Source organism: Panthera onca, chromosome A2 (assembly GCF_046562875.1).
Source record: "Panthera onca isolate mPanOnc1 chromosome A2, mPanOnc1 haplotype 2, whole genome shotgun sequence".
Lineage (NCBI taxonomy): Eukaryota > Metazoa > Chordata > Mammalia > Carnivora > Felidae > Panthera > Panthera onca.
Window position 1 is genome coordinate 104,020,339 of NC_138340.1, and position 26,333 is coordinate 104,046,671.

The window sequence follows — 26,333 nt, forward strand, 5'->3', positions numbered from 1 at the left end:
AAAGACCTTTAATAAAATCTTTGAAAAAGAAAAAAAAAAAAAAAAAACGACAATCTATTTCTTGGAATTCCTCTTATAGAAACTTGAATGCTAGCTTTTGGAGTGTCTTTCCCTTCTTAGATAATTCGGCATAATTCCTCCCAATGAATCTAGGAGGTTGTTAGAGAGTGGAATGTTTGGTTTTCTAACTTCAGAGTTAAAACAATCCTTATTTTTTTTATAAAGTAACTTATAAAATAAACATTTATTTATTTATTTATTTATTTATTTACAAAGCATGCAACTACAAGTGAGGGAGAGGCAGAGAGAGAGGGAGAGAGGAAGAGAGAGACAGAGAGAGAGAGAGAGAGAGAGAGAGAGAGAGAGAGAGAGAGTCCTAAGCAGGCTCCAAGCTGTCAGCATAGAGCCCGATACAGGGCTCAATATCATGAACCTTGAGACATGACCTGAGCTGAAACCTAGAGTCAGACACTTAACTGACTGAGCCATCCAGGCACCTCCGTATGGTTGATGTTTGAAGTAGAATGGAAATTAAGTTCCCAGAGTAGAGCTGGTTAAATAATTAAGTTCCTAGGCTTTTAACTCGAGGAGTAACAGGTCTGAAGGCCAATGGGGAATATGAAAGATACAATGCTACCTCTGGATCTGGAGAAAATGAAGTGTGGGAGGCTGAGTGGCCTCCAGCTGAGAGGGCTGCAGGGTAATTTCCCATTTTAGACAAGGAAGTGCATAAATGATCCTTGAAAAGGAAGAGGGATTACTTTGTAGGTTTTAAAATTTTCGAATTTAGTTTGTAAAGCACTGTGGAAACATTTGAGGGGGCACATAGCCGTGGTAGTTTGGGGCAGGGCACAAGAGATTCTTAGAGATTGGACAAGTTTACACTTTTAGCGGGGATGAACAACACAGAAAGATGAGGTTGCAATATAATTTGTACAACTACTGTTATGGTGGAATGTCCTGGGGTATTAGAAGTAGTCCAGCTTTTGGTAAATTTAACTAGCCATGTTTTCCTAGCCCTCACATTTGCGTATGACTTTTCCTTGGTCTGGAACACCTCCATCTCCTTTTCTCCCTTTCTCAGGCCAGTTCAGGCTATGTTTGGATCTATAACTTACTCCAGGAAGCCTTCCCTGAGTGCTTTCTCTCCTTTTAGCATGTGTACTTTTTCCCTGGTAGCCTTTCTCACCATACACAGCGAGTTAAGTTCTGGAAGAGAAAAGACAATCGTCTTGTAGAAGGTCCAGCCCCTATGTAATCATACCATAAATTACACGTCTTTATAGTGAATACTATTTTTTTTCAAGTTTAATATTATAAAATTCAATTCCAGTTTACAAAATAATTCAACATGTTTCTTTAAAGAGTAAGTTCCACTACTAATGATTTGACTCCTACACATTTGCTTCCCCATGTTACAAACACTGCCACTCCATGTTTATGTGTGGAATAAACTAATAAACTGAATTTAACTTCATCCAAATCTTTCTCTGCCCTTGATATATAACCTTTGAAAAATATTAATACTATTCAGATTCTAACATTTTAGTATCATTTAAAAAGTATTTAACCTGTATGTAATATGGCATTTGAAACTGTTGAAGAAATACCAAATCCGTTTGTACATGTTGAGCTGTTCTTATGGGTTTAAAAATTCGTCTCAAAAAATAAATTCCCTAGGCAGATGCAAGGCATTATGTCACGTTCATATGGACACACATCCCTAGGTAATACATGATATACTTGTGAAATGGAATATTTCCCGCTAGATGTATTCTTTCTCTTAGTAAAATTAAACTATTTATGTGAAAATAACTGTCCACAGTACACTCGTTGTAATATTAATATAACTAAATCAATGCTTTTCCCCCCTTGTTACATTTGTGATTTTCAAGGCAGCAAAGTCTAATACAATTCTCACACCTCACTTCCCTCTTAGGGAAAATAAAATTTTCTCAAGTTCCAAGATATTTAAAGCGATGCAATTTACAGAAGCAGTAGGTAGAGTGTGGCTCTCGGTATTATTTACGTTTCTTTAGTAGTAACTTAAGTTAGCAACGTCTCTTTTTACGTCCAGTGTACTCTGAGTAACTCCTTACACGACAAAAGCCAGAAACAAAAATTGCCTCCCAAGGATTTGGGCTGGGGGGTGAAACCTCAGGGATTTGTGTGGGAAGAGCCGCGCAGGGTCCGGGAGGGCTCTCGGCTCCCTCTCGTCACTACTCGGCTCGTCTCGGTTTCCTCTCGGTTCTTGCTCGGCTCTGTTCGGCCCCTCCTCCCACGGGGCGGGGGGTTGGGGAGGGAGAGCGAGAGAGAGAGACAGAGAGAGAGAGGCAAGGAGAGCGGCGGCAAGTTCGGCGCATGCGTTCACGTCTGTGGCTGCTTTTAGGGCCGTGCTTTGCCGTGTATTTTCACTTCCTTCTCTTGAGAGCTGTATCCGGGTCGTTGCTTTCTCTATTGTCTCAGGCAAACGGCCTCGGACTTTGCGAATTCTGGGTCTTTTGTTGCATCTGGTGCAGGCTAATAAAGTTTTTCTTTCTTTTCTTTTATTTTTTTTCTAACAGTTTTGACGGAGGAAATTTACTGCCCGGGGCTGCTGGGGCCTGAGGGCGCCTCTGACAGGGGAGCCGTGGGAAGGGGCGCGAGCTGCAGGGGCCGGTTCGGCGAGGACTAGGGGGCGGGGTGGGGGGCGGGAGGGGACCGGGGCCGCTCTAGAGGCGCCCGGGTCCGGTGGCTGCACCGATTTTAAGTAGCATCTTTCGGATTTGTTGCCGCGGTATCAGTCCCGACCTCGGCGCTGCCTGGGCTCTCGAAGCCTCTCCCTAGGTCTCCTCCAAACGACCACCTCACGGATTCCTTAGTAAGTGTGTCGGAGGCCTCCGGCGGGAGAAAGGTGCATTTCAGCCCTTCTAGAAGTCAGGGCCTGTGGGAGCAGGGTGGGGGTGGCAGATTCCTGCGGGAAACTGGACCTTTTTTGGACCTTCCACGTACACGGGAATAAACGAGGCTTCTTTTATTACCTGGGCTTTGCGGTTTCTTTGTATTGACTGTTACCATATCTAAGTGAGGGATTACGAACAAGTGGCAGAAACATAACAAGGTGCAAGAGGGTCAGCTTCGCTTTTGGCCGGCCTGGGTTCGCCTTTGCCGTACCCCAGGCTGGAGCCGTAGGTGTTGCTGCCCAGCCCTCCCCAGCCCGCGTACCCACCGCGGGCTTCTTACACCATTTGCTGAGAACTGAATTAGACAAAGATTCCCTGCACGAGGTCATCTGTGTCTTCCCTCAGCATCACAGGTGTCTTCTGTCCTTGGTGTGATTATTAATGACGATGTAATGCTTTTCTCTTAACAGTGGATCGCAGCTCCAAGAGGAGGCAGGTGAAGCCTTTGGCAGCTTCTCTGCTAGAAGCTCTCGATTATGATAGTTCAGATGACAGTGATTTTAAAGTTGGAGATGCCTCAGGTAAATGTTTCCTTCTCTCTTCCCTTTTCTCAGCTTCCTGGAATTGGGCTTATTTTCAGAGCCTATTAAAAATCGGTTTTGATTTAAGTGCCAATTTAAAGTTAAAGCACATAAACTTCATTTATTTTGTCCATGTGATTTCCCTAAGGTTCTTTTACTAGAACCTGCCGTTGCTTCTGTTTATGTTGATACTCAGATAATTAGCAGGCAGAAAAAAACTTATTCCATTGATTCGAAAGCATTTTCTCTACTCTTTACTCAAAAATATATTTATGCTTATTTTTTGGATAGAGGGAAAAAAAATCGAGAAGTATTGCAAAATCAATAAATACCCTGGGAGTATCGTGAGCCATATACAGCCCATGAGCAGGGTTCTTTTCAAATCACTTGACACCCTCTGAGGGGAGTTTTGCTGTTTGTCTGTTAGCTCCCTTACCAGAATAAAATTAGCCAGTGTGAAAAGTTGTACTTCGTGGTAGGTGTTGGACCTTGTGGATTGGGCCTTCCAAACAACTCTGAAGTATAAAGATACATGTTTGCTCATTATACTTTGTGATTCTAAAAACAGTAAACTTTTTAAAAAGGTCATATATTCACATACTAAATGGAAAACAGAAAAATACGGTTTTCCATGGTGTCTTCTGTTTATTGTGCTTCATGTATATAGTTTTAATTGCAGGAATCTGAGAAATGCATACAAATTGTGTTTATTTTATGCGAAAAATACTAATACACATGAACAATAAAAATTATTTTAAATCTGTCCCCTTATATTGGAGATTTAAATAAAATGAGAAGTTAAAGCCTTTTCAATTTCATTCCTTTAGTACTTTTAATATATTCTTCCGGAGAGCTTTCTATACTTAGTCCTTTCTCTCTCCTTTCCTCTGGTTTTTCTTTTTCTTTTTTCTCCTGCTCGGGATGGTAGGAGATGAAATTAGGTTGTGTTGTGTTTCTGATATTACTTTCAATAGCATCAGCAAGGAGAATTTGCATTGTTATTTACTGAGAACATTTTATTTCCATAATCTCATTTAACTTTTATAATAACTTAATGAAGGAGATACTATTTTACAGAAAACAGGCCTGAATTCAAAGAACTTGCATGAGGTCACTTAGGCCATAATGGATATATTTTGACTCCAAAATTTAATAATCTTTTCACTGCTTTGATCCTAAAAGTAAATAGATGTGATTTTAAACTGAAGCTACCTGGATGTTATGACTAATTGAGGTCACTCCCAACAATCAAAAGTTAAGTTTATCTTGCCTTTTAATCTTTGCTTCTCAGCTACTTTCTTTCTCATTTAGTCAATTCACTGATGTTTGGTCCTTCCAAAGAAGGGGAAAAAAAGGGACGGGAGGTAAAATCCAAAACTATTTATGTTCTCTTGGTGAGAACCTTGGTAGATAAGAATATTTTTGGTTAGAGTGTAGTTTTGGTCAAGGTTGTTAACTGTGACAACAGCCGTTGGGTCTCAGAAGTTATGAGTTATTTGAACACCAATTATGAAAAAACTCTAAAGCCAAATCTTTAAGTGTTCCATAATTGTTTCTGTGACAATAAATCCTCACTTGGTAGGTTTTTTTGTTTTATTGAGATGTAGTCATTTCAGGTATCACTATCACTTGTCTTTACAAAGGTTAAAACAATCTAATGATACAAACTACTTTCTCAAGATAATTTTTGGTATCAAGCTAAGTATAGATTCCTGATCTTGTAAATCTTTTTTTTTTTTTTTTTTTTAACGTTTTTATTTATTTTTGAGACAGGGAGAGACAGAGCATGAACAGGGGAGGGTCAGAGAGAGGGAAACACAGAATATGAAGCAGGCTCCAGGCTCTAAGCTGTCAGCACAGAGCCCGACGCGGGGCTAGAACTCACGGACCGCAAGATCATGACCTGAACCAAAGTCGGCCGCCTAACCGACTGAGCCACCCAGGCGCCCCTGATCTTGTAAATCTTAATCAGAGTTGATGGGAATTATCACTTATGTGTGAAAAATGGGAGGATGAGTTGTTAGGCTGATAATTTTTTTAAAAATCTCTTAAAAACACTAAAAATATATACACATTCTGTTCCCTCTTGTATCATACCTAGTCTGTTCTATTTGTGATTTACTTCTTTGGCCCCTGTGCAGTTCTTATGCTATTGTAAAGGAGATTATAGTAGAAAATGATTTTGTTTAAAGTGGTTAATAGCAATTGAATCTTATTTTCCATTTTTGGTTAAGGTGCATTCGTGTCCCCCATAGCTGAGGTGGTGGCTTACTCTAGATTACTAGTGTTTCCTGTTTGTATCCTTTCTTTGCCTGAGGTAGTTGAACTCTTACAAGAAATAAGACATAGATTCTTCGTTGGTTTTCAGTCGTGTTAGAGTTGTGGGATCCCAATCCTATGTATGAGTAGATGAAACTGAGGTGGAGAAATAGCTTACCATCTGTCTGGTCAAAGCTTTTAAAAGCAATGTCTAGAAATGACTTGGTGAATGAACTACTGACTCCCTTAGATCTTAATATTAAAATGATTAGATTGGTTGGCCTCCATTTTTATTAATGGGATTCTGTGCATCAATTTCTTTTGCTCTTCATTTTGAATTCAGAAATTCTGGCTAAAAAACTTCATATTTCTGTTTGGCTTTGAGAATATAGACAATTCTGAAAGATTATATTCAATACCTTTGCAGGTAAACATAATTTTATTCATGTAGTTCTCAGTGATAAAATACAAAAAGGTAAATATTGATCAAAAAATGACCTACCAATAAGATTGGCAAGTAATGTTAATGGCCATAAGTCCTTTAGAAAAGTACAAACTGAAAATAGATCATCTTTTGTTTTTTCTTTAATGTGAAATTAGAGCTGAATTTCTTTTTTTTAAATACTTTGTTTTTAAGTAATCTATACATCCAACATGGGGCTCAAACTCACGACCCCAAGATCAAGAGTCACATTAGAGCTAAATTTCTCATTTTTGGTTGAGGGCAGTCAGTAAATAAATTGTAAAATTAATAAGTTTTAAAACATTAGAATTATGGTGATAACCACCAGAAGAACCATATGTAGACATGTTAAACTGAACCACATAAAATTACCATTTTAGATTATTGGCAGTTTTATCATTTAACCTAGTTAGACTGGTTATATTTGAGACTTGATCCTAGGATTGGGGTTAGGAGAGATTACATTTAGTAATCTGATGTATAAGTGGAATGTTTTTGAAGATGAGTGCTTGTATTCCTTCTAAATAAAACAAAATAGCAGTGTTGTTTCCACTAACACACTGGCCAAGGTAGGATGATTAACTTTAGATCTTGGGCCATAGTTAGTTTAGTTAGGACAAATTGCCAGAAAATAATTTACCTGAAGGGTCAGGCTGCTACTTTGCTTTGGTAGTATTTTGCACTTAATCTAATTTAGGCTAATTGGTCAAGATATGTATATTGATCTTTAGTTTTGTTTAAAAGCACTTTGCTGGATATTATGGTGATTTCACAAAGAAGAGTGATGATATTAGAATAATTAAATTAGTAAAATAACAATGCAAGGCATGATTGATTACTTGTGTAGTTTAAGTCAAGGAAATAGGACTACTTTATCTAGAACAATTCATTGAGGAGATGAGTTGAACTAGAAACTGAAGGAGAAGCAGCCTAGGTGAGGGAAACCTTAAATATTAGAAGTGTGGAGCCTGGAAAATGTCCAGGGGATTGGGGATCTGGATTGAGTAAAAGAATAAAAGGGGCGCCTGGATGGCGCAGTCGGTTAAGCGTCCGACTTCAGCCAGGTCACGATCTCGCGGTCCGTGAGTTCCAGCCCCGCGTCAGGCTCTGGGCTGATGGCTCGGAGCCTGGAGCCTGTTTCCGATTCTGTGTCTCCCTCTCTCTCTGACCCTCCCCCGTTCATGCTCTGTCTCTCTCTGTCCCAAAAATAAATAAAAAACGTTGAAAAAAAAAAAAAAAAAAAAAAAAAGAATAAAAGAGATGTGCTTGGGAAAATATAATGAGGTTAAATTGAGGCTTTATATTGCTGGACTAGGGTTTCTCAATCTTGGCACTATTAGCATTTTTGTTACATAACTCTTTGTAATGGAGGCTTGTCATGTTTATTGTAGGATGTTTAGCAGCATCTGTTTTCTACTTACTAAATGTCTGTAGTATCTCTTCTTCCTTCCACCGCCATGAGCACCCCTGTCTGTCATGGTGACTATTCATCCATTGCCTCTAGTCATTGCCAAATGTTCTCTGAGGGACAGAATTCAAATTGTTCTTACCTGAGAACCACTGGTCTAAATTTACCCAAAAAATGTTAAATGACACAGATAATGAATAGAAGAGGAGTTGTGTTGGTTGACTAGTTGACTTTTTAAGAAGGATGTACAGGATTAGTCAAAAATGGCTTCAAGGAGATAACTGAATAACCTGTAGACTGGTGATCTGTCTATTCTGTATTGTGTATATTTATAAATGCTAATCGCTATTGCATTAGATCAATGAAGGGAATAGTTAATTAAGGGTGATGAACAAAGATGATTCTTTACATGGCAAAGCTAAAATAAAACTGAGTCAAATCATACCAATTTTATTGTTTAATATTTATCATGGGGAGAACTTAAGCATTGAATATTGTGAAAGAATTCTTGAAAGTTGTTTTTTAAAATCTGTGTCTGTAAAAAATTGCTTAACTGTCAAATAGCTATTGTTTCAAGAGAGTTTGCTATGTTGTGTATTTGAGAAAGGTTACTTTTTACTTAACTGAATAGAAAAGAGGGATTTCAATTTTAAAGCTTTTTTCCTAAAAAAAAAAAATAAATTTATTGAAGAGTTAGAATTGCTTCTAATGCTAAGTATCTGACTTACGTGATGTATCTGACTTATTTCTCTAGTCTATTATTACCTTTAAAAAAAAAAGATGTAAGAGTGATGGATTTGGAACTTGACAGAGTCATTGTTTGAATTTGTAATAATAGGAAATTTTTCTTTGCAGCCTACAAAAATATAATTATAGACAAAGACTCTGATTTTCTCATTGTTATTTTTGTCAAGCTATGTTTGTAACTAAATATTGTTTATCTCCATCCCTCAAGTGCATATGTACCAAAAAGAAGTGATGACTAATCATATGTGAAGAAGTTATTTTTCAGAAATCAAAGAAAGATAAAATTTGATATAATCCTGATGCCTGCAGTTGGAGTATGTATAATGTATTGTATTTGGAGAATGAAGGGTTGGGTAAGCTACTAGGTTTTGGATTTGTGGAAAAATTTCAGATTCATCTAATATGTTAACATATGTAAAGCATTTAAATCTTTTTTCAAATTGCTTTCTATTCAGACATGATTATAAAACAAAAAGAGAATCAAAGAGTATCAATTTCCCTATACATTTAAAAATAAATGATTGGCATTGGGAACAACAACAACCAAAACAAAATCATAAAAATTTTTAACATTTTGTAAAATTTACCAAGCAATAACAAAGTTGGATTGGTCTCAGCTTTTTTTTTTTTTTTTAATTTTTTAATGTTTGTTTATTTATAAACATTATTTTTAATATTTATTTGTCTACCAGAGGTAGACAGAGTGAGAGCAGGGGAGGGGCAGAGAAAGAGGAAGACACAGAATCTGAAGCAGGCTCCAGGCTCTGAGCTGTCAGCGCAGAGCCCAACGTGGGGCTTGAACTCATGAAGGGTGAGATCCTGACCTGAGCTGAAGTCAGATGCTTAACCGACTGAGCCAACCAGCTGCCCCTAGATTGGTCTCAGTTTTGATTAGGTACCCACGTTTGTGCCCCAGTTAATCTTACTTTTGTTAACTGTTGTTGTTTTTATTGGTAAAAATTATTAGGAATGCTTTTTAGGTATTTCTAAAAAGTATCTCTGTTAATGGGGGCCATCTCTCTTAATTATGGCATTGCTTGCAAGATGTTCCAATTTTCTGTAGTCAGTATGCACAAAGACTCTTTTTTGACTTAGAAGTGTTTAGTTAATTCTGCTTATTATTTATTAGATCCTTATTTAAAAAATATCTAGAAATTATTTTACCATAAGTAGTGTTTCATGGTAGGTTGGGTTTAATTATGAGTGGTGTTAAAAAAAAAATCACAATTTTCTTAACAATTTGCAGAACTGCTGGACTGAAAACAAGTTACCTAGTTGTGGGTGATATTCTTTATTTTTGAAATTCAGGAAGCTCACAAATCCAAAAATGTTTCTTAAGTTTGGTACACACTTGTTTCATGGTAAAACCTAATTGGAACTGATAGTTTATTTGTAGTGTTGCCTTATCGTACTTATCATACTTTTTAATGCAGATACGTGTTTCATTATAGGATAGTGCCACAGACCTCACTGGAGATTTTAGTGTAATATATTGTGTATACACCATGTTACCCTTCTAAAATCTGAAAAAAGTCAAAATTTTGAAAGACATCTGGCTCCAAAAGTTTCACCTAAGGGATTGTTTACCTACATGGTACTGCCATTGTGTTCTATGTAAGATTATTTAGAGAGGTTCCTCCCCCCACCTGCAACAGTTTTGAATAAGTCTTGGGTTCCTGCATGGTCATCTTGAGATTGACAATTATTTTGTAGGGTCAGCCAGTGTCTATTGTATGTTAGTCTTTATTTTTTATGTGATTTAACTTGCAGGATTTTTTTAATCAATCATTTGTAAAGTATTCCTAGGATATTTTAGATACTTGATACTAATTACAACTTTCTTTCTTTTAATGCCCAGTTAATTATAGTGGCTAAGGCTGGTTAACAGAAATTAAAATGGTGTGGAAACATAGACTTTTTTCCACCATTTTTATTACCCTTTTCTTGGTTATATGCTCAAAAAATTTATCACTCTACAGATTTTACTGATGGTGTTGACCATGACCTGATTATGACTGGTTGTTTCTTATTTCTTCCTGTTCCTTTCCTTTTTTCTCCTTTCCTTTATTTTAGATTTTTATTAATTTGATTAGGTATAAAGAGGATTTGAAGGTTACTGGGTAGTGTTGGTCTGACAGCCTGGCCTGCCCTCGTCAGGAGTGGAAGAAACTTGCCAGAAAGCTTGAAGTCCTGCATGAATTCTTTAATATTCTCAGCCTATCTTTCTAGTGACTACTGTGGTTGCTCATTTCCAAGATAGATTCTCTTTTTAAAAAATTATTAATTTCTTTCATTCTGGGGCTATTGTAGTTACTGCCTAGAATTTTCGAAAGTTTAGGTGGCTCTTACTGATAGGAAAGGTATCCTAATAAGCAGGAAAATTGATAACAGCTCTTGCAACTTCTATTAACTGTGCTAGTGCTATTGTCTCTTTTCACCTGTGAACTTGGTACTCATAAAATTGACTGATATGTTAGGGATGTTGACGGTCATAAATACCTGTGCTCATTTTTGCTGGGTAAAGAGTGAAATAAATGAAACCAAGTTTTTTGGGCCAGATTTTTCTTGTTCTGAATGTGACTCAACACTTGTAGGTTCATACAGTTTATGAAAGGAAGATGGAAGAGAAGAAGAATTTGATCTGTATTATATAATTAAGTTAAAATTAAGTGCCCAATTTAAAAAGAAACACCTTTACTTTTAGGGGAAAAAAACTGTTTCTAGGGTACCAAATATAGCATGAGCTATATGACACAAAATAGTGCTCTGCTTTTTAAAGCATGTTTTAATTTAGAGTTACATATATTCATCTTCATTAGTGCTATATTGAATTAAAACCATTATACCAACTTCATTGATTTATTTAATCAGGTTGGGAATGTCTACCATTCTTTGACTTAACTTTGTTTATATTGTTTTGCAAGTTGCTCACAAATTTTGGTGGTTTCATTTGTGTCAGCGTTGTGTGTGTGTGTGTGTATGTATATACATATGTGTGGTTTTTTTTTCTCATATTTTCAACAGATTCTGAAGGGAGTGGTAATGGAAGTGAAGATCCTTCAAAGGACAGTGGAGAAGGTTCCTGTAGTGATTCTGAAGAAAATATTTTAGAAGAAGAACTGAATGAAGATATTAAAGTAAAAGAAGAACAACTTAAAAATTCTGCAGAGGAAGAAATACTGTCCCCAGAAAAACAGTTAATTAAAATGGAAAAGAAGGAGGAAGAAGAGAATGGAGAAAGACCTAGAAAGAAAAAGGAGAAAGAGAAAGACAAGGAAAAAGAGAAGGAGAAAGAAAAAGAGAAAGAGAAGGAAAGAGAGGAGAAAGAAAAAGCGACAGTATCTGATAATGTGGCTGCTTCTGCTGCTTCCACCACACCAGCCACAAGTCCTCCTGCTGTTAACACATCTCCATCAGTCCCCACTACAACAACCACTACAGAGGAACAAGTCAGTGAGCCAAAAAAGTGGAACCTTCGTCGAAATCGACCGCTTTTGGATTTTGTATCCATGGAAGAGCTGAATGATATGGATGACTATGACAGTGAAGATGACAATGATTGGCGACCTACTGTAGTAAAGAGAAAGGGAAGATCTGCATCTCAGAAAGAAGGAAGTGATGGAGACAATGAGGATGATGAAGATGAGGGAAGTGGAAGTGATGAGGATGATAATGATGAAGGCAATGATGAAGATCACAGCAGCCCTGCCAGTGAAGGGGGTTGCAAGAAGAAGAAGAGTAAAGTTCTTAGCAGAAACAGTGCTGATGATGAGGAACTGACCAATGATAGCCTGACACTATCTCAAAGCAAGAGTAATGAGGTAGATCAACCCAATTTTTATGATATCTGTCTGTCTGGGGAAAAGGGAATTCTTCTCTAAACCATTCTGCTCGTTATATTAAGTAGCTTCCTTGAAATCCTATTTATAGACAGCTGTGGGAGTGAATGAGCACCTTAACTGTAACATTTATTCATTTGGTCAGCCAGCCTTTATTGAGTATCTACTATTTGTCACCGTCCTCAAGGAGCTCAGAATCACCGTCCTCAAGGAGCTTGCAGTCTATATAGTTAGAGAAATATTTTTATACCCATAGACTAGGGAAATGGTAGTTTTCCTTTCCCCTTTCTATTCTCTCATCCCATTGTTCATAGGACTGCTGAACGGTGCTCAGTGAATTATGGAAACAAAGGTCACCTTTATTTCAACTTAGTTATATCCTGTATCCACATGAAAATTTAGACTTCTAGAATACTCTAGAGTAGGACAACAAACAGCTTAATGATTGCCTCAGACTTTTAGAGACTCACTTTAAGGTTATTCCCTTTACCAGTTGTAACACTCATCATCTGAATAGTCACCAAGTCTTTGCTTTAGATGTAGGGAGTATATGTATACGTATATTTAGTGAATAAGTTCTGTCTGCAAAGAAATGAAAAAGAAAAATCAAACATACCTGTCATAAAACAAACATTTCTGTTATAAAACTACAGTAATGACTCCTTCCACTTGAAGTTCTACTACCGAAAGTTAGGTTTATCCATTGGGCCCAAGATGCAACATTCAAGACTCTTCAGTCAAACACATCTATGTCTCTTTGTCTGTGTGTTTATGTATATGTTTTTCTTCAAAAGAAAGATTGAGTTGTCGTCTTACATGTAGATGTACCTGTTACATCAACATGTAGAACTATAATTAAGTCTGTCATTTCTGTTAATGTGTTTATTGTCATGAAAATTCACTTCTTTAGCAAGCACTTTTTTTTTTTTTCTTCATATCATTGAAATAGGGTAAACTGGTAGGGAGAATTTCCTTGTATACTTTATTCTTTTACATTACTTCTACTTAAAAGTTTTTCGTAGCAGTGATTACCTATTTTAAGTAAGTTTCATTTAAAAACTTGGTAATTTTTCTTACCAGAATACTAAGTAACAGGCTCTGAGTGGGTTATATGCTGGTAGTGATGAAATAGTTTATATTTTAAATTATAAACATTGGCAAACTTCTAGGTTATCCACTTTCATGTGAAGAATGTTGCCTGCCTCCAGTGCTATCCTAATTCTTATATTTAGGTAATGGAAAATTGTCATTTGGAATATGATATTTACAATGCTATAGCACAAACAGTTCCATATTCCCAGTGCCAATTTAGGGAAATAGAAATATGGAAAATTCAGTCGTTCAGATTTGATTTAGGCTTTATCCAGTGTATTTTTTGATTTGATTTGATTTAGGCTTTACCCAGTTTGTTTTATAGTATTTAGTACTCAGTCTCTCTCAAGTTAGTAAGTTTACCTTTGGCAGCATCACTTTCTTACTTCATTTTTATTAGTCTGATGTTCACAAAAGTAGGCTGGCTCACGACAGAGGCAGAGTTAGATTTATGGTAAGGTGTGGAAAATACCAGCATATGTTGAGAAATTTGCCACATAGGATGTATACATTATCTACTTGTTAATAATCTGCAATACATAACATATTGCTTAAGAGGTTGTAGACTGTCCTTTATGGTACATTGGAAGGCCACATGTGCTATTTTAGGTTTTGTTTTTTTTTTCCTACCAGGAGAGACTTTAAATAATGGGACTTTATATATTTAGATTAAGTCCCAAAGAAATGAGATTCCAGAGTATTTCTTGGAAATGTGCCTCAATAAAATTGTCAAGAAGTTGCTTATAGTAGCTAAATTAATTTCTCTTGTGTTAATTTATGTTAATTTTCCTTTTGCTCTACCCCCTGCAGAGATGTAGAAGAACTGATAGAAAGTTAGTTTTCCCTTGATAATATTCTACCTGAAAGCTTGGTGACTATTTTTCCCCAAGACTCTTCAGTAATTTTTGATAATTCTATTTCTATTTAAATGTTACTCAAGTTAGATAAAAAAAAAATTAATAAAAGCTAATCAATGGAGATTATTATTTTATATTTCTGAATTTCATGTTTATGTGCTCTTGATTTTGTAAAAATGACTAAAGGTAATTCTTTGCCTATGGCCATTGTTTGTATCTTAATCTTCCTGGTTATTTTAGGTAGTGATACCTTGGCAAGTATCTATTAGTTAATACATATATATTTGATTATATTCAGAAGTTTAATTTTTCTCTGCTTTTAAGTATTCAAATATTACTTTGTAGTAGAGATATATTTAGTTTATAAGCAGCAAACTTTCTTAGCTGCTATGTTAAGTACTTTTGTAGGGAATTGATGTTGGACATCCTGTAAATGATGCCCAGAAACTTTAATAATTTTAAAGTTTTTTTTAGGGGAATTTGATTTGGGGGGGGGCTGGGGACCTTTTATAACTACTGACTCTTCTTTTTAATGTTTATTTATTTATTTTGAGAGAGAGAGTGCGAGCAGAGAGGGGCAGAGAGAGAGGGAGAGTGAGAATCCTGAGCAGACTCTGCACTCTGGGCACAGAGCCTGACCTGGGGCTTGATCTCATGAAACATGAGATCACGACTGAGCTGAAACCAAAGAGTCGGGTGCTTAACCGACTGAGTCACCCCTGTGCCCCTTACTATTGACTCTAAAAGCCTTAACATGCCTTTGCCATAGGCCTTGAAATACTCTAGAACAGTGGTTTTCAAACTGTTTTTTGTCTCAGAACCCCTTTATGCTCTTAGAAAATCATTGAGGACCCCAATGTAGGTTATATATGTTGTTATTTACCATTTCAAATTAAAACTCAGAAATTTCAAAAAATAAGACATGGAGAAGCACACCAGTTGTCAGATCGATGACCCTATCCCATGTTATGTAGTTCTGGAAGACTACATTATATAACCATGAGAGAAAGTGAAAAAGGCAAATAACTTTCGTATTGTTATGAAAATAACCTTTCTCTTCTGGACCCTATGAAACAGAATTCCACAGACCACACTTTGAGAACTAACGTTTTACACCTGGGCATTTGGTAAACCTGCAATTTTACATATGGGCACTTGCCTTTGCCTGTAACATTATGACATTTTTGAACTTAGCGTGGTTTAAATAATCCCCTTGGAATATGGTTATATGTCTTCAGACTTTTATCTTGATGCTTTTGAGATTAATTTATATTATGTTGCTTTTTGGTTTTCTGAAGTAAATCTTGGTGATGGGTGTGTAGCATTTTCAGAGAATGGTTCCCATTTTTAGGACTTTGAAGTGAGAGCTTCGGTTGAGAATTAATATTTGATAGAAAATCATATCATATTTCAATAGAAATTTTCAGGTGAAAGTTTTTTGGTTTCTTTTTATAAAATACTCTTATGTTAAATGGATTAGATTAGATGTTAAATGGATGTGAAGAAATGGCAATTGTCATCTGACTTTGGTAATTAAAAATTTTGCCAAAATTTATAAAGAGCTTCTTCTATTTGGGGCTTCTGACTTATTAAATATTAAGTGCCTTTTTACACATTTCAATATAAAGCAAACTGCTTTAAAACCTAAAAAGACAGTTTGTAATATTGTATTTTATTTGAGATTCTTGAGGATTTAACTTCCTTAAAAAACTTAGGGGAAGACCTATTGCTCAAACTCTTTGGTATACTATTTTTTTTTCTCATCTTGAGAACAAGTGGATTCTTTTAATTCTAGTTTTACATGAAGTGTGCTGGAATTCCCTTAAAAAATTTTTTTTTTTAACATTTATTTATTTTTGAAAGACAGAGACAGAGCACAAGCAGGGGAGGGGCAGAGAGAGAGGGAGACACAGAATCTGAAGCAGGCTCCAGGCTCTGAGCCATCAGCACAGAGCCTGACGCAGCACTCAAACCCACAAACTGTGAGATCATGACCTGAGCCAAAGTCGGATGCTTAACTGACTGAGCCACCCAGGTGCCCCTGGAATTCCCTTATATTAAACACATAAAATTAGATAGAATTTATCTTGTATATATTATTTATAAGCAACTATGTGGAATACATATATAAATGAACACTAAACATGTTTTAGAACCCATCGAGAACATTGGGCAGTATTACCATTTTAGGTGTAAATTTTAAATCCCAAGGGTAAATGAAATAATTTACTATAAATAGTCATTGAATTATTACTACAGTGCCCCATTCTTAATTACCATTAGATTCCATTATTCTATAATATTAAAGTTATATCCTAGGTGATACTCTTGTGCCATTCCAAACCTACTTTCCCAATTACTATTTTTATGTAAAAATCATATTTTCAAAAGATATATTTTTTGGTAAAAACTTGAGCCTAACTATTTTGTCCAGAAACTTGAAAAATGATACACATCTTCAGAAGTATGCCAATAAAAATTGATACTAAATTTGCTTTTTATTTGATCACAAGTGTTCTCAACCCATGTTTGATGTATTAACGACAACGTGGAGCATAATTTTTGAAGAGAATGTGTTGCTTAGATTTTCCCACTGAAGCATTATCTGTCAATCATTTGGTAGGGCTCCAGTTCCCCTTCATTACTCTTCTCTTTGCAATACATTTCTGGTAAGAGTCTCAAATGATGGGGGTCAGGGGGCCAGAAATACCAGTTAATTTTGATTTCTCTGCCTCTAAATGATAATATGTGTGGAGAGAATTTGGTATAGATACACAATTGAAACATTTACTTTTTTTTTTTTTTTTTTTTTTTTCTGAGCAAAATGGAAAAATAGGAAAATAATGGAATTAGAGCTACCTATTAGTGCTAATTTACTTGTTTCCCACATGGGTAGACCTTTTTTCAAGGGCTCATTAGTTGTTGTAATTCCACCAGAGAAGTATTGGCAGCACCAATACTGTCAATCATCAAACTCTGGTTTCTGGTTATTGTCTAGATCTTTTTCTCGTCTATGATTTTTTTAACCTAGATGTGGTATTTTGGGGAAAAAGTCTTTTTTGGACACCATAGGAAAATATTTAAAGTAGCAGTGCTCACTGAAGCTTACAACGTTTTGGGGGATTCCAAGGAAGATTCCTCAGTATAATAAATGGTCAGCTCATATTCCTCTTCTTGAACCACCTATAAGAAATAGGAAAGGAGAATGAGAATGAACACTTATTGAGTACCTCGTATGTCTTGGGAACATTGTTACCATACAGTTATCTTGCTAATTTTCACAACAATTTCATCAGGTAGGTATTATTTTTGTGATACCACTTTACAGATAAGAAAACTACAGCTTCGAGGTTCAACAGTTATTAAGTAGGAACTGAGAATGAAAGCCAAGAACATTGGGCTTTAAGTCAAATGCTGTTACATTGGAAGCGTGGCTGATGGAGCGAGAATCTGGGTAGATTTTTGTTTTTTTCAATGTACCAACCTACTATAAAACGTGTTTTCTTTTTAGGAAGTATTTCCTACTCATGTCCAAAGCCCTCAAACTGCTTTGGCTTTGTAACAAGGAGGAACAAAATACACAGTTTTCTTAAGTTTATTTATTTTGAGACAGAAAGAGAGAGAGGAAAGAGAGTGAGCTTGAGTAAGGGGCAGAGGCAGCGAGCAAGGAGATAGAGCATCCCAAGCAGAGATGTGGGGTTTGAACTCATGAAACCATGAGGTCGTGACCTGAGCAGAAACCAGGAGTTGGATGCTCAATCGACAAGTGCCCCCAATTTTAAAGTAGTAAGATTCTCAAGAAAAGTGACACTGCCTCCTTGTTGACTTTTCCTTCATTTCTGATTTGTTTTACAGATCAGTTGCAATTTAGATGTATAACACAGAATTGAAAAAAAATGTTATTGTGACATTGAAGTATCATACAAATGTCATTTACAATTGCTATGAAATGATGACTGTAAATGTTATCTGTGGTTATTGGTTTAAAGGAATATGAAAAAACATGGTTAGGTTTTTAAAATACATAGACTCAAGTGCTGTCTTATACAATGTCCAATCTGGTGATATATGATAAGAATCATTGTCTTGTTAACCATTTAAAGTTTAAATCTGTAATGCAGTTTAAATTAGACAGGTAAACTCTTCTTCTTTAATTTTATCTTTATTATGTCTTCCTCCTTTTATATTATAATTAGCTCCATATCTTTGTTAGTTTACACTAGATCTTTCTTGACACGACCCTACTAGAGTACTCTCACTCTTTAGCAACTAGACAATCTGGATCCTTTTTAGATAGTTTTCTGTCTCTGTATACACAGATATGTCTATGCAGGCTCTCTTGGATCTGTCATCCAGTAATTTGATGACCCTGGAACTTCTGAATTCCTCAGCAGTTAAGGAGTATAGAGTCTGTAACTATGCCATCACATACATATTTGCTTATATGTTATCTTGAATTGATTTTTTTTCCTGTTTAACATATGTGTGTCTTGTCTCCCTTAAGGTAAGAGTATAAGCTTCCAAAGTATAGGAACACTGTGTTATATTTTTTAAACCCATTGTACGGTTAATAATTACATGTGAGTTAATTTTTCCTTTCTCCTAGTTTAAGGGGTCAGACTATAATCTGGAATGGCAAAGCAGATGAAGAGTTGCATGCTTGCTTTTTCATTTCTTAAAGGAGAGAGAATATGGGACTTGTAGAGAAAATGAAAAATTAGAGGGTGCTTTGAGGGTCATTTGACAAAGAGATGGGTTTTCAAGTGTAATATGCTTTGAAATTACTAAAAGAATGGAGAATGCAGCATAATTTTAGAAATCCATAAAATAACTTTAAAGTGGGAATTTTATTTATTGAAATTATCTTTTAATTTAAACGTGATTTTTCTGATATATTTTAATATTAGGACTCGCTGATTCTTGAGAAGAGTCAAAACTGGAGTTCTCAAAAAATGGACCACATTCTGATTTGCTGTGTTTGTCTTGGAGATAATAGCGAGGATGCTGATGAAATAATTCAGTGTGACAATTGTGGCATTACGGTCCATGAAGGTAATTTTGTTTTGTTTTGTCTCCTTGTCGAAACAGCTAATTGACACTGAATTTAAATGAGTAAAATCAGGTCTTTTGCATTTGTACTGTTCTAAAGTTCTTCTACAGTCTTTCATGGTGTTTCAATTGAAGCGACATCTCAAATCCTCAATGTATGAGGGTGTTATTTTTCAGATTATGTTAATTTAAAAATGTGTTTTTAAATGATTGAAATAGAAATATTATATGGAAATCATAACATTTATTTGAAGGTTAGTGTTACAATATTTTCATTCATGGCATTTATTTCTAGTTTTTACATGAAATTTAGATACAGAAAAAAAGTCTGTTTAAATACAGGAAAAAGTCTAGTATGTTAGTCTGGGAGAATGTTATTTAACATTCTGGGACGCCTGGGTGGCTCAGTCGGTTAAGCGTCCGACTTCAGCTCAGGTCACGATCTCAAGGTTTGTGCGTTCGAGCCCCGCGTCAGGCTCTGGGCTGATGGCTCAGAGCCTGGAGTCGGCTTCTGATTCTGTGTCTCCCTCTCTCTCTGCCCCTCCCCCATTCATGCTCTGTCTCTCTGTCTCAAAAATAAATAAACATTAAAAAAAAAAATTAAAAAAAAATAAAAAGTTACATTCTAAGTCTAGTGATACATAGTTTCTTCTTTCCTGGTTATAATTTTCAATTTTAAACCAGTATTTATAGAGATTGTCTTTTTTTTTTTTTTAAGTTTATTTATTTTGAGAGAGAGAGGGCGAGAGCACGAGCAGGTGAGGGGCAGAGAGCGGGGGAAAGAGAGAACCCCAAGCAGCCAAGCAGGCTCCCCACTGTAGCACAGAGCCCAGTGCAGGGTTCAGTCTCAAGAACTGTGAGGTCCTGACCTGAACTGAGATCAAGAGTCCCCAGGCACCTCTAGAGATTATTTTTTAAGATCTGAGCTAAGAGTGACTAACTATAATATATTGAGAATATTTTTGCCCATTTTATTTTTGAACCTTTTTCATTAATGTATTTTTTCACTTATTTTTTTTTTATTTTGACATAATTTCTGACTTACAGAAAAGTTATGAGTACTACAAAGAATTCCTATATATTCTTCACTCAGATTTCCCACATGGTAATATTTTGCTATTTTATCTTCTGTCCTGTAGCAATTTTGTTTTGAACTCTAGTAGGATAAACCGTGGACATAATGTCCCCTTCTACCCCTAAATACCTCAGTGTGTACTTCTTAACAAGAGCATTTTCTTACCATATAATTATAACCATGTAATTATCGAAGTCAGGAACTCAGCATTGATTGAACTCTATGTAATCTACTGACTGTATTCATATTTTGCCAGTCATCCCAATAATGTCAGTTAGAGCAAAATAAAATCTAGGATTATGCATTGCATTCAGTCATTATGCCTATTTGGTCATCTTTAATCTAGAACATTTTTGAGTCCTTGTGTTTCCTGCCATTGGCATTTTTGAAGAATACAGGCCAGTTCTTCTATAGAATGTCCTTAATACTATTTTTTTTTTTTATCTTTTCTTATGGTTAGATTCAGGTGACATGCTTTTGGCAAGAATGCCACAGGAGTTGTGTTCTCATTGTATCATATTAAGAAGCATAGAATATTTATTTTTCCAGTTATTGGTGATGTTACTTTGATCAATTGGTTGAGACAGTGTCTTCCAAGTTTCTCTGTGGTAAAGTTGTTATTTTGTCTTGTCAGCTGATTTTTTTCTATTGGGCCATGACAACCACAGAGCAGTTTTTCTGTGGCCTTGCCTTTACCTGCTCTTTTGATATTACAGCCCTCCTCCCAAATAGTTCTGGTATTCGTCTGGGCCTATGGGACCTGCAGGGTCTGTGCTTCTGTGGCCAGTTCTCTTGCCTTCATATGAAGCTTCCCTTCCTTGCTGCCAAGTCTCAACTATGGAAATGTTTCCTATTACTATTACTCATTCACTTATTTTTTTAATAATGTTTATTGAGTATCTTCTATATGCTTGCATTCTATAGGTTTTAGGCATGTTATATAAACATTGAAGCTTAATGTCTAGTAAGAGAGACAGGCAATGAAGAACTAAAAAGTAAATATATATCAGGTGGTAGTCTGGACTATGGACAAAAATAAAGCAGGACAAGGAGTATTGGAAATGCTGTGGATGGGGGTGGTTAACGGGCAGGTGGAAGTTTGCGTTTACAAAAGGTGAAATGGAAAATCCTCTCTGATAAGGTGATATTTGAGCAGTGACCTGAAGGATGTAAGGAAGCAAGTCATGCAACTATTTGGGAAAAGAGCGCCCTAGAAAGAAGCAGTAGCAAGTGTAAAGATCTTGAAGTGGGAACATGGTTGGAGTGTTTATATAATGGCAGGAACTAAGTGAACAAGCTTGCGAGTGGTGGAGGTAGAGATGGAATTAAACCAGGTGAGGCCTTGCAGGTCATAGATTTTATTTTATTTTTTAATTTTATTTTATTAAAAAAAATTTTTTTAACATTTATTTATTCTTGAGACAGGTTGTGAGTAGGGGAGGGGCAGAGAGAGAGAGGGAGACAGAGAAGCCGGAGCAGGGTCCAGACTTTGAGCTGTCAGCACAGAGCCCAATGAAGTGCTCGAACTCATGAACCATGAGATCATGACCTGAGCGAAAGTTGGACGTTCAACTGACTGAGCCATCCAGGCGCTCCTTATTTTATTTTATTTTAAATGTGTACAGTTTATTTTTTTATTTTGAGAGAGAGAGAGAGAGAGAGTGCGCGCGCACAAGTGAGCAAGGGGCAGACAGAGGGAGAGAGAGAATCCCATGAGGGGCAGAGAGGGACAGAGATGGAGAGAGAGAAGCAGGGCTGATGCAGTGCGGGGCTCATGCTCACCTGATGTGGGCTTTAACTCACAAACTGTGAGATGGTGACTTGAGCCGAAGTCCAATGCTTAACCGATTGAGCCATCCAGGCACCCCATAGATTTTAGATTTGACTGTGATGGATGTGGGTAGACCTAAGTGAATTTTGGGCAGAGGATTAATATGATTTGATTTATGTTTTGGAAGGATCACTCTGATCATTGGGTTGGGAGTAGACTGAAGTGGGTCTAAATTGGGAATCAGGGAGACCATTGCGATGATGCAAGAGAGGAATCGGTTTTGAGGTAGATAGTAAAAATTTGGTTTTAAACTGTCTGGAGTTGAGGTAAGATGTTGGGACCAGAGATAAAAATTTGGGACTCATCAGCCTGTAGATCTTATTTAAAGCTGTGAGACTGGATATGCTATCTGGGGAGTAGTAAAGTGGTTCTAGCACTTCAGAGGAGATGGGGAAGACATGGCCAATGGGATAGGAGAAGAACCAGGAGTACTGTCACAGAAGCTGTGTAAGGGAAATGTTTCAAACAGAGAAAGTGAGTAACTATCAGATTCTGGTTTTAGAGTCAGATGAAGACTATGTCCTGTGGCAAATTATCCTAATGCAATGGTAGACTCCCAAGTATATTGCCAGACAAGCCACCTCAAAGGTTGTGGGAGAAAAGGTTTATGGACAAAATGCTTATATTACATGGTTGGTTGGTTGGTTGGTTGGTTGGTTGGTTGATTTATTTATTTATTTATTTATTTATTTATTTATTACTTTGAAGCTTATTTATTTTGAATGGGGAAGGGGCAGGGGAGGGTGGGAATCCCAAGCAGGTTCCATGCTGTCAGCACAGAGCCCAACATGGGGCTTGATCCCATTAATTATGAGACTGTGACCTGAGCTGAAATCAAGACGCTCAACTGACTGAGCCACCCAACTGCGCCTTACATGGTTTATTAAATAAATATAAAATACATGAAGAGAAGCAAGGGGAAAAAAATGTGATTAGTTAACACACTTATGATAGAGTACAAGTTGGTGGAAGGATCACCTGAATCTTACGGTACACAGAGTTTGTATTGTATGTCCTGGCTCTCTCTGCCTTTTCAGCTCGAGAGCCCACATAGATGGTACCCTGGGCCAAAGTCACACTCTCTTAGATCCAGGGACAAGTATGCCTGGTTATAGCTTTAGTTCTGCAGTTAACCTACAAAATAGCCATGGGCTTTGTGTTTTTAGGCTGTGGACACATGGAGTCAGAATGGTGTCACTGACCGGTGGCCATACGAAGGCCTCATGTATATTGTGTTCATGTCTCATGTGTATTTAGTATATCCTGATTCTTCTTTGTTTTCTCTATACTTAGTAACTAGGTGCCTCAAGAATGTTAAATGTTTCTTGGTCTTTTTGTCCTTTTCTGTCAGTGTGTATGCACATGCTTTACTTTGTACATGTAAGTTTATATCTCATTTTGTTTTTCTGTAGCAGAAATGAATATTCTCAAGCAGAACAAAAACAGCATGGTAATCAAGAGTTTACCATTGAATTTAGTCACATGAGCATCAGTGGTTATCTTGATTCAAGAGAGTTCAAGTGGGGATAGAAGAAGGAACGTGATTAAATGCAATTCTTATGATGACTTTTTATATAAAGAGAAGCAGCAAGATGGGATCTTTGCTAAAAGGGTTATGGAGTTTGAGGGAGGGTTTGTTTCTTCTTATTTTAGATGATGTGTTAGTTATGTATTTTGTAACAAATTATCCCACAATATATCAGTTTAAAACGACAAACATTTTTTACTTCACACAGTTTCTAATGGTCAAGAATCTGGGCGTGGTTAGTTGGGTGATTCCGGTTTAGGGTCTCTCATGAAGTTGTAGTCAAAGCTGTTGGCCTAGGCTTTAGCCATTTCAAAGCTTGACTGAGGCTGGAGGATCTGCTTCTAAGCTTGTTTAACTAGTTTTTGGTAGGCTTCCATTCTCTGGTGGCTCTTGAATGGAGACCTCAGTTCTTCACTGTGTGGGCCTGAGTATCCTCATGACAGGACATTTTTCTTCAGAATGAGTGATCAGAGAGAAAGAGATAGAAGCAATTATATGAGAGAGTTAGTGTCTTTTGTAACCTAATTTTAGAAATAAATACTATAATTTCTACATATTGTTCAGCAGACCAGCCCTAGTTAACTTTAAATGTAGGAGGGCACCTTCTAAAATTGTTAATATAAAGGGCACTGATCATTGGGACCATCCTAGAGGCTGTGTACCACAGATGCAGAGATTATATAACATGTTAGTGTGCTATACTAACATGGAAGTGACCAGTGGAAAAGGAGAGTTGATGATCATTTAAGGAGAGAAAAGGAAGGAGTTGCTGGAGCAAGGTTTTTGAGTATAAGGCTAGAGGGGATAGGATCCAACACCAAGTGGAGAGACTGAGTAAATATGAGTAGCCAGAGTAACTGGAGGGAGACGATATATGGATACAGATTACGTAGGTTGTTAGATGTGGTGGTTAGAGCTGTGGAACTTATTTTTTGAATGCTTCTTGTTTTCTCAGTGAAATGGGAAGCAGAGTCATTAGCAGAAGAGTAGAGGTGAGGGAGGTGTGGGAGATTTGGGAAGAGAGGTTGGTATAAAATAGTTATTTGGAAGAATGAAATGGACTAGGGAAATGTTTACATAATACTATATGTTTGTGTGTGTGTGTGTGTGTATACGTATGTGTATGTATTACCTGTATATTTTATTGCCAGAAAGCTATAAAGTGTGTGTGTGTGTGTGTGTGTGTGTGTGTGTGTGTATGTATGTATGTGTATTACGTGTATATTTTATTGCCAGAAAGCTATAAAGGACCACTTGTGATTAGTGGTCATGAATATAAACAGACTAGTTCAACATGGTTGTGTGTATGTCTGTTTTGTTTTCTTCCTTTTTTTTTTTTCCCCTCCCAGCATGTTCAGATTCCTTGGAGCAGGTACAGAAGAGGTGACTATCAAAAGCAGCTGCTGTGCGGCTGATGTGTTTGTTGTATTCATCACCACTGTTGATCACAAATATGTTACCACTGCTTATATCCATAAATCTCATTGCTGATGTGTGATGCAGGCATGACCACTCCTGTTAATGTTGTTGATTTCTCACCATGCCGAAAGCACTATCTCTACTTCATAGGTCATCGGTTTGACCATGGATATATTTTCTAAGGCTAGCACAGTGGTTTTAAGAAATTGAATTGGTTCCTAACATTGAAAAACTTGGATATTTATTTCACACGTTTGGGATTTCAAACTTCTCTTAAAGTGCTGGCAGCAGTATTTCCTCTGAGGGCAACAGTCTGCTAGAGTTGAATAGGGCTGCCTCCTGCTGGTGAAGCCTAGTTTGTCTCACCATAATCCTTTCCCAGATCACTTACTCATTTTTGTCAGTTGCTTTTTCTCTGGAGGTATTTGAATGTATATAGTTCCCCATCTGTTTTGAGGGTGCTGTCTCTTGGTGCGGGTGCACAGACTGCTGAGGCCTTGTGGTCTCAAGGTTGCACAGCTATAATAGTAAAGCAATTACTCTTCTAAAGCTCCTGCCTTTGGGACTCAAGCCTGAGTCCACTGGGGACCAGTACTATGTACTACCTCTATGTTCTGTTGTCTTTGATTCAGACTTAATGCACCTTGGATTCTTAGTATGAGTTCTTACCCAGTAGATTCATTGTGCAAACAAATGTAGATTTCTGGAAGGGCACCCCATTAGTACCCTTGACATGCTTAGAGTTGTATTAAAGGTTCATAATGGGACCTGTCCTTCAGGTTGAATAGCCTCTTTTATGTCAAATGTACCTTATTTTAAGGTAGTTCTGATTTTTTAAAAATAGCCAAAAACTCTTTCTGAGACAGGGCAGACAAAGATGATCAAGATGAGTGGTAATTCCATTTAGGTCAAAGCAAGTTGTGTCTGTAAAGTCATGTAGCATATTTTCCTGCATAATTCATTTAACCAGCTCTAATGGCAGTTCAAGTTCCAAATGTTCTTAAGTATTTGCTAATGATTGCTCGTTTTTCTTCTAAGACTGAGTCATTAGAATTGGTGACCTATTTTTGTTATGGAAGAAGGAAAAAGAGAAGACAGGAAAGGGAAATTAATGCTCTTGAGTGTGAAGCTTTGTAAGTGTTTTGAGAGGTAGCTAATATGTAGAATAAATAAATAAGAAAGACAATAAATGGGGAAATTGAATAATTTTCTACCTCTTTAGGTGAATATGTTGTGGTATTATTGCTTTGTTGGTAGTTTTGTGAATTTTGTGAACTTCAGATAAATTCAAAGTTAAGGTGCA

General features: G+C 36.7%; 1 protein-coding gene across 4 annotated transcripts in view; it reads left to right on the forward strand.

The window, feature by feature from the left end:
- Positions 1-2,386: 2,386 nt before the first annotated feature.
- Positions 2,387-26,333, forward strand: part of PHF14 (PHD finger protein 14) — a 208,970-nt gene continuing 185,023 nt past the window's right edge. For 2 of the 4 annotated variants that reach the window (XM_060632560.3, XM_060632562.3), the window contains exons 1-4: positions 2,387-2,860; positions 3,353-3,463; positions 11,365-12,161; positions 19,036-19,180. In XM_060632560.3, the coding sequence (XP_060488543.1) occupies position 2,860; positions 3,353-3,463; positions 11,365-12,161; positions 19,036-19,180 (1,054 nt within the window). In that variant the 5' untranslated portion in view covers positions 2,387-2,859. The remainder of the gene's footprint in view (positions 2,861-3,352; positions 3,464-11,364; positions 12,162-19,035; positions 19,181-26,333) is intronic. The other 2 variants (XR_009610015.3, XM_060632559.3) reach the window with 1 other exon arrangement.